General features: G+C 39.3%; 1 protein-coding gene across 2 annotated transcripts in view; it reads right to left on the bottom strand.

The window, feature by feature from the left end:
- Positions 1-425: 425 nt before the first annotated feature.
- The window catches only part of LOC110463382, an 11,673-nt gene continuing 3,585 nt past the window's right edge, over positions 426-8,513 (bottom strand). For both annotated transcript variants that reach the window (XM_021517919.1, XM_021517917.1), the window contains exons 2-4: positions 6,597-6,941; positions 3,886-3,986; positions 426-2,093 (exon numbers count right to left, since the gene is read on the bottom strand). In XM_021517919.1, coding sequence (XP_021373594.1) covers positions 620-2,093; positions 3,886-3,986; positions 6,597-6,941 — 1,920 coding nt within the window. In that variant the 3' untranslated portion in view covers positions 426-619. The remainder of the gene's footprint in view (positions 2,094-3,885; positions 3,987-6,596; positions 6,942-8,513) is intronic.

Below are 8,513 nucleotides of genomic sequence, written 5' to 3'. Positions count from 1 at the left end.
TTAATTATATATCATACAGAATTGACTTTACTGATATCGACTATAGTCCCATCCTCGATATCCATAGCAAAATTGAAGGCACGAAGGTATCTTTTTGATTGGTCTCAGGTAAAAAAAAAAAAAACACTGACCAATCGCCAGGATGATACATTTCCTTTGAAGATTACAGAGGAGCGACACACGACTTCAAAGCCAGTCATTTTTTACCGTTACGCGACCGAGAGATTCTTTTGAAGTACATCAAAGGATCGAACTAGTCTTCTTGTCTTACCAACAAGGTGGCGCACACTGAGCCTTCAATTTTGCTATGCCATATTCCAGGGGTGCAGAGAGCGTAAGTGAGCGTAAAGGATGCTATAGTCCAGAATTAGTCATAAGTTGCATTTCTTGTAATTTTTTATCAGCCCGATTATGACCGATGATAAACAACAAACAAACACAAGAAAGTCCTTAAAGAGTTTATTTTGAATCATCTTTTAAAAAATGTTATATATACCGTGGTATCGATTTTTCTCATATAACACGTTCTTTATAAACAACGGGGTGTCGCAAGAAAAATATATCCATATGTGTATTTCTTTAAGGTTTTTAATTGGACAGAGTTGGATTGATGACGACTCTAAAGGAACCTATCAAAGTAGTATTCCATGGACGCATCGCAATCAAACACGAGAAACACGTTGTCGTCATTTAGGTCGTGTAAACCGTCTGTTGTGTAGAGCTGTTTGGCAATCACTTGTGATGGATTATCTCCATACCCGTCATACGACCCGTCAAGTTGGAAAAGTCCGGTACATCGTTTGAACTGACTGTCCGGCTGTCGACAATATGGGGTACACAAACGACCGCATTGATCATAGGCAATGAAGGAAACGTTGACGGGACCTTGCTGCGGGTTCCCCACCGCTAAGTAGGCGTACTCCGTGTCGAAGGCGTACTTTCCAGAAAATGGACATTTTTCTATTTGTGGTGAGCTGACCGCAGACAAACTATCCGACCGAATGACTACATAAGACTGTACCGACTGTACGAAACAATGGTCATACGTCCCCGGGTCGCCGGCGGGCAGCTCCTGTTCCAACGGTGGAAACAGTACCGGGTCGAATATATCATTGGACGTGTCAATGTGGTTGTCATGTACAGCATATGTGTTGTATTTTTGGTGAAGTGGTCTTCTGTTTAACACCTTTATTGGAACCCACCTAAAGTGATTCGTATCATCGTCTCCATTCCACATAAAATCGTTTTGGATAGACGGTTCGGCAAAGTCGCACACTCCTCCATGACAGTGATCTTCCGCTGTTGTATCTCGGCGAACTCTGGATGTTGGTGGTCGATGTTCGGTTGAAAATTCATCGAAGAATGTCGGAACTAATAACTTTGGGACGCATTTTCCATTTCGACACTTAAGATTCCTCCCACATATGTCTATACAGTTTTTACGCACATCATTGTCGCTGCATTCTGAACAGTCCTTATCCATTGGGCTTGACTCGTAGCTGTACACATCTCTTGTCCATTGGTTTGAATAACCATCCAATAGGGTCAATGGCTCGAATCCTGGTAAAGGACTACTCTTATTGTGGTAGACTTGTGCCGAAGATGATAATGTGGAGATGTTTGGGAAATTCTCCGCAGGATTGACACCATACTTATCTTTGTAATAAGTACGCATTGATTCCCAGAGATAGTCAATAAAGCAATGAAGAAGAAAAAATACCGGGTCCTTTGGAGCAAGGGAAATATATACCATATCTCCACCTACCCACATGTGTATTGAGTTGTGTATGCGTTCAAGGAGTCCAAATGGTGTACTCCCGTAAGGTAATGAAGTGACTTCCTCTTTTGTGAAATTGAAGAGCCTTTCTACACGCTTTCTATTGGGAAGGTTGCCATCTCCGAAACGTCTCCGTAGTTGCCAGTCTTTGAACGGTCCTTTTGTCACAATATCGGCCCCGTAACCTGCATATCCATTGTTCCATAGTTTGGACCAGTGTGGTCCTAGACCTTCCTCGTACAGTTCGGCTTCCACTCGACAATCCCAATACGGAAAAGTAAGGTCAGGCTCATATTTGCGCAGTTCATCTTCCAACCTGAAAAAATAGCATTATCCGTTAAAAGAGAAAGAAAAATCACACAAAAACACTGACTGAACCTAGTAATTCTCACATACTATTTAATGAAAGTTGATTGCGTTGTAAAACACTTTGCAATTATCAAATGGAACTTTCGTAACATAATATTGAATAGTTTTTATATAACATTTTTTAATCATTCAGAAACACAACAGTAACATCTTTTATAAACACCCGTATGACGATTACTATTTTAAAAGAACCAACTAAACTTTAGTGTAGTTTTGATACGTGTACAATAGTGACCCGTGTCAAAACCCATACTCACAATACAAGCTGAATTTGTAAGCAGTTCGTGGTGTATTAAGTATTTAAAGTTTTAAAATGTTCCAGTAATATGAATACTAGGTAGACCACACATCCCCAATTTACCTTAATTACGAACGTGTGCTTTATTCAAAACGTTACTTGATATAACAAATTCTTGAAACCTCCAAACCTATCGGAATGTTCAATACATATTTCCTGTTTAAAATATTTCATTGTGTACTGCATCCATTATCCCTATGCTTTGTCGGTGTAGTATAATGATATAATATGATCAATTTTAACTCAAGAAATATTTCATGTATGCATTCGGTACTTTTAGAGAGTCAAACATCTAATATACTCAGTTGTAATTGTTTGAATGATATCAAACGTGAAGGCCTTATCATTAGGTCGTCTCTCGGTACTATTAAAGCTCCTCTATCGGAATCGTCGTACCCAATTAATGTTTGACCACAGTTATATTAGCATTGCAATATCATGTATAAATCCTAATTGGTGACAAAGCAGGCTGACTACTTGTACTTCGTGTTGTGGCCCCTTACTGGAGCGGACATTCTCTCATACTTCCTTTGGATCATCTCTCTCGATTTTTCTTTGCAAGTCCGTTTTATCAAAACTCAGAGTACACCACTTATTAACTTTTCATGATCCTGTACCACCCCTTGTACATATATAATAAGGCACGTGCGACAATTAATCTAACTTCTAATCTAACTTTCCCCTACCAACCTAACAATACTTAGATGTACCATATGGCAATGACAATTATCCTTGTCTGGTTTGGGGAGTTCACACTCTCGTTCCTATCTCTATGTCATCCAAGATGGACCTGGTCGCTACTAGATGGATAGCCCTGCAGCATTATCTTCAATTCAACCGCCCCCTTGTCCGTCACTCCCGGTGTTACCCAAATCTAAAGATTTGACCTCAAAGTATATAAAGTATATTTGACCAAAGTGCCGCTCTGTATTGATACCCACTATCTTGCATGTTATGGGATGGTTCCAATCTGTAATTAATTGCCTAATTATCGGCCTGTTTTGTAACATTGAGAAATATGAACAGAGGTAATTTTCCACGTATATGCCAAACGTGACATGTAAACAATAGTAGATCTACTCTGCTCATTGTCGGAGGCAGAGACTACCAACAAGGGATACGGGGATCATGCGACACAATAATATCTCTGCTATGACAAACCCGTACATAGTTTCATTTCGTTGGATAACTATAAAAGCCGAAGCTTTTTAGTAAAAGCATTCATGAATGAGCTTGTCGACAACGAATTTAGCGGAAAACACTATCCACTTCAGCGATAAGGTTATTGCCTCCAGTGGTATACCCATAGTATCACTAGTGTAATAACTCCAAAATTAGTAGCTTGCCATTCCTAGGGATGATAAGGAAGCAAGCAATACTGTCTTCATTAAGCTGTGAGAGCCCGTAATGTATATAAACAATGATAAGAGCTTCAATTCACCTCATAAGATAGATTCGATGCCAGGGTTGGAAGCCAGGCCCGCCATGAGCTACAGGTACCGCACTCGAGTCGGCATGGAAGCGTACTATGTGATCGTATGTCTATAAATAAATAAAGTGGCACATTGGACTTCAAGCCAAATAATTATATATGACATACATACATACAAACATACATATATGGCCCTAATTGCATAGTAATAATTAACATTGGACAAACCAATATTAATCTCATTATTATAGAAATAAAATATAACCAACACATAAATATACATTGTAATTCTAATTAGCATAAGAGTAGTGTTTTTTGATGCATAGACTAAACCTTATTATCATAGGAAAAGTAATATTGAACCCATCACAATAAAAATGGTTGATTATAATTATATATAGTAGGTATGGGCGAGATGGACGTAAGACACACACGGGCCATTGCTCCTATACCATTGGTTAATTGATACAGTAAGTCAGAAATGAATTACATGTAACTGTATCATAGAGCTGTTTCGTCCTGACGTCATGCTTTATACCAGATGTTTTTTATCAATCGAATCCCCCACTCTATTGACTTCGCTCGTCAACACATGAAATCGACATGACATGCGACTGATTTACTGACACATTTCATGTCACCTTCGTGGTAACCGGGTAGGTTAAGCGGAACGTTCTGACCGTGGGCTTGATAGGTTTTAAATATATCTACAGATGCCTTAGAAAATCTAGTTTATCCGCTAGCAAACTATTTAAATACATAAAATATTAAATGCTGGTACCGGAAACCAGTCCCACGGCTCCCTGGTTCACATTCGCAGGGGATAATTTTGGAAGCGCGTTGGTCTATCAGAAAAATGATATTGTAACGTGTGCGGGGTCTGCCTCAGTTGGTAGCGTTGGCAGAACGGCCCCCGAAACACGCCACGTTTCCGTGCCCCACTAAGGACACTTGTGGGTTGGTTCTGTTATGACTACCGGCCCGGCCGAGCCGAGCCAAGGAGAACAAGAAATCAAAAGGAAAGGCAACAGGTTTATTGGCACAAACTGGAACCCCTGGTACAATCTCCCCTACCGGCGGCGAAATAGTTAGGTTTGGACAAGGCTATTAGGCTAAGGAAAGCTCCCGGTAAGATATAGGAATCGGCTGACTGGTCGCAGCCCCCTAAGGAGTAGTACCGGCTGACTAGTCGCAGCCCTCGGCAGGGGATGGTGGTTTGTCGCTCCAGCTAACTCAGTGTAAAGTGGACCGGCCGGTCCACGCACTACACAGAGGAGCCGTGCTCGCAACACAATGACCTGGCTGCCACGGTTGGAGCGCCCTGAACACCATACGGCCGCCGTCTTATACAGCAGTACACAGATGATTCTAACTTTACTAATTTTACAACCTTGTCCAAATCTGCACATAAAGACCTATCACTAACCTAATGCTTAATTATGTAAAAGGTGCATACGCTTATAATTCTGAAATAACTAAACCTAAATTATACATGACGATTATCCAGTAATTAACAATTAACTATCTAAATGACAAACATAACAAGGGAAATAACTCTTACCTATCACTAAAAACATCGGGGATAAGGTGTGCAGAGGCATAACGTTACAATATAAGCACACGCATGGTCTGTCGTCAAATAATACGACACGGTTATTAACCAATGAAAAGTATCGTTACAACGTTAACATGATAGAGTATCTTGAAAGATAAACATAGGGCACCGATAAGTGATTGCATCTATGAACTGTATTATGAAGTGTATTGTAATTGATACAGTCTGCCAAAATGCATTATAATTCACAATACAGCTGTTTCCTCCTCATTCTACAATATATTAGAAGTAATCATCTCGACCCGTTTTAGCTGTTGTACTGCCATGCTTTGGCCGCAGTATGTCCTGCGGATGGTCATTTTAAAATCGGGATGACCATCTGACCTTTCATTTTGTTTTTCTTCTTGATTGGTCTCTTTGAGGGTCAATTCCGGATATCCATATGTTCTCATTGCTCCGTTGGTCCTGTTGTTCTTTAAAATTGTATCACATCTGTTGATCAGCGTCCGTACTACGCCTAAGTGCTTCTTCAACGTCTGGTCTGGCCAGCCTTTGACTCGGACATTGGGCGTAGTACGCACGTTCCTCAATAGATGTGATACAATTATGTTGGACAAAGAGAGCAATCTGTTCTAGCTGTGGATAAAGAAGACCTATGAATTTGCCGTAGGGGGCCATTTCCTATTGTATTAATACGCTAAGAATTGTGTCTCGTGCTGCATGGTAATTAAAGTCCTATCAACGACACAACTTTCAAAGAGGCTATATAGTGACAATGCCATGCACATGTAAATATATAACTTTATACTAACGCTTCACTGGTCATTTGACTGATGACAAAGCGAAAAAGTACATATTTCATATAACTGTGTACTAACGCTTCACTGGTCATTTGACTGATGACAAAGCGACAAAGTACATATTTCATATAACTGTATGCAAACGCTTCACTGGTCATTTGACTGATGAAAGTGACAAAGTACATATTGTACAAGTCATCGAAACGTCTCACCTGAACATTAATTGGCGATAGGTACCTCTTTATTACATTATCCTTTATAATACTGACTACGAATACGTTATATAAATAAATTTGAATTCGTATCATAATATACATGTACGTTAAATGGTACTCATCCTACTTTCATTGTAAATTATTACTTACGCCGTTGCTCCAAATTTTATTCAAAGCGCTGTGAAATCTTGTTTTCTCGTCTTTTGACAGCATGCGGTACTCCTTGCGTTTTCTGATCGGTTCCCCGTCGGGTGGCTTTACCTGACAGAATTCCTCTGAGAATGTCTTGTAGTCTGAACTTGGTTCGGAATGCCACGTTTTAAAGCCGTTTGAGAACAGATACTGATTAAGACACGTGGTTACTGTCAGGGATCCGCCCTCTTTATCTACGGGGATCTCATTGCGTATCTCTCTCAGACATTTCTTCCATTCCACAGGATAGTCAATGGACTGGACAGCCTCTGCTGGCAAGCCTAGATATAGGACGATGATAAGCTGTAACATAAAAGCCATCACGAGGATATCAATATAGTTTGTGATGTTTTATAATATTATTTACCCCCACCCCATCCCCATCAACAAAAATATGAGTTGAATTAGTTTATGATATTGTCACAATGAACAGATACCTTGTGTTTGTAGCATACCGCCGAAAATATATTTCCTCTAAATAATTGTTTATCATATTTAATCATATGGTGAAGCTCTGAGCCAGACTAGGAATGTTCCGTGCCATTCTAACGTGTGTGTGCTGTCCTTGACGTCTAGCTAGGATATGAGCACTGTATACTGGGTCACGACCAGTTGTCGGAATATATTCGGAATTAAAGATGGCACAGACTGTTTGACGTAGTCAAATATAAAAAAATATATGCTACGGTTTCTCATATGATCTTTGAAATTTGATTTTAATTTTTAATAAACAAAAACCTACGTCCAGATTATATATATTGTTTACACCACCATTCACGACCACATGTACTATTGAGAGAGTGATCGTTCAGCTTAATATCTGTTTGAGCTGTCATTTGTTAGCGTCCTATGTTTTGTCTAGCGTAGGGTTTACTGTTTGCGTATAAATAGTCCAGGTTCAAAAGTCCAATCATGTTGTCAATTTCGCTCAGTAAAATATTCGCCATACTGATAAAAATCTCGTTTGCCTATTGTTATTATCGCCCTTCACATTTAATGACTATATATTGTATGTTGTGTGCTGATATTCTCTGTCGTGATAAATTCGCCCTCAGGCGAAAGTAAAACTGCGGCGAACATTTCCCGCTAAATAGTAACTCTACACAGTTTAGAAGACTTTCATATCGTGTATGAATGCCATGGCCCACATGTGGACGTCATCATGTTAATGACGTCATAATTATAAACAAAGATACAGCCGAACCCTTCTGCTGAACTACATGCATACACGGTTCATGAACTTATTCGAACTAAATGCTGAACTTTATAAGTTAAATTTCCTATGGAATACATTTTAAACTGATAAATATAAGTATGGCTTTCAGAATCATAGGTTCGACTTACCATGGTATAGATCAAGTAAAAACAGACATTACAGTCTGACCAACTTAGGTACGACTTACCATGGTATAGATCAAGTAACAAGAGATCCCAGAGGGATCTTGGGCCCACCTTTGTACCATCTTCATTAGTTATTTGTCAGTTCGATCTTTTCTCTTCTTTCCTCTAATCTGTTTGATCGAGTCATGTTAACAGTAAATGCACCTTGAGGTAACTTTGGATCTAAACTTTATACTGATGTGTTTGAAAGCCAACCTTCAAAGTGAGTTTGTCATTTCACATATTTACTAGTACAGTACTTAATGTGAAAGAAATAGAATCGATCATTGCAATATGAGAAAGATCTGTTGATTTAAACAAATTTTATTGCAGAAATTTGCAAATGGATTAGGCACATGTTATTCCAACTTATGAAGCCTTCTCCCAGATATATTTTATACAGTGTACATGGCAACATCAATAGATTTTACACAAATCGATTATGAAAATAACGAAGGAGAGAGAGAGAGAGAGAGAGAGAGAGAGAGAGAGAGA

This window comes from Mizuhopecten yessoensis, unplaced genomic scaffold (assembly GCF_002113885.1).
Source record: "Mizuhopecten yessoensis strain PY_sf001 unplaced genomic scaffold, ASM211388v2 scaffold10897, whole genome shotgun sequence".
NCBI lineage: Eukaryota > Metazoa > Mollusca > Bivalvia > Pectinida > Pectinidae > Mizuhopecten > Mizuhopecten yessoensis.
Note: the sequence above shows the minus strand (reverse complement) of the source record. Positions and strands in the feature narration are given on the sequence as shown.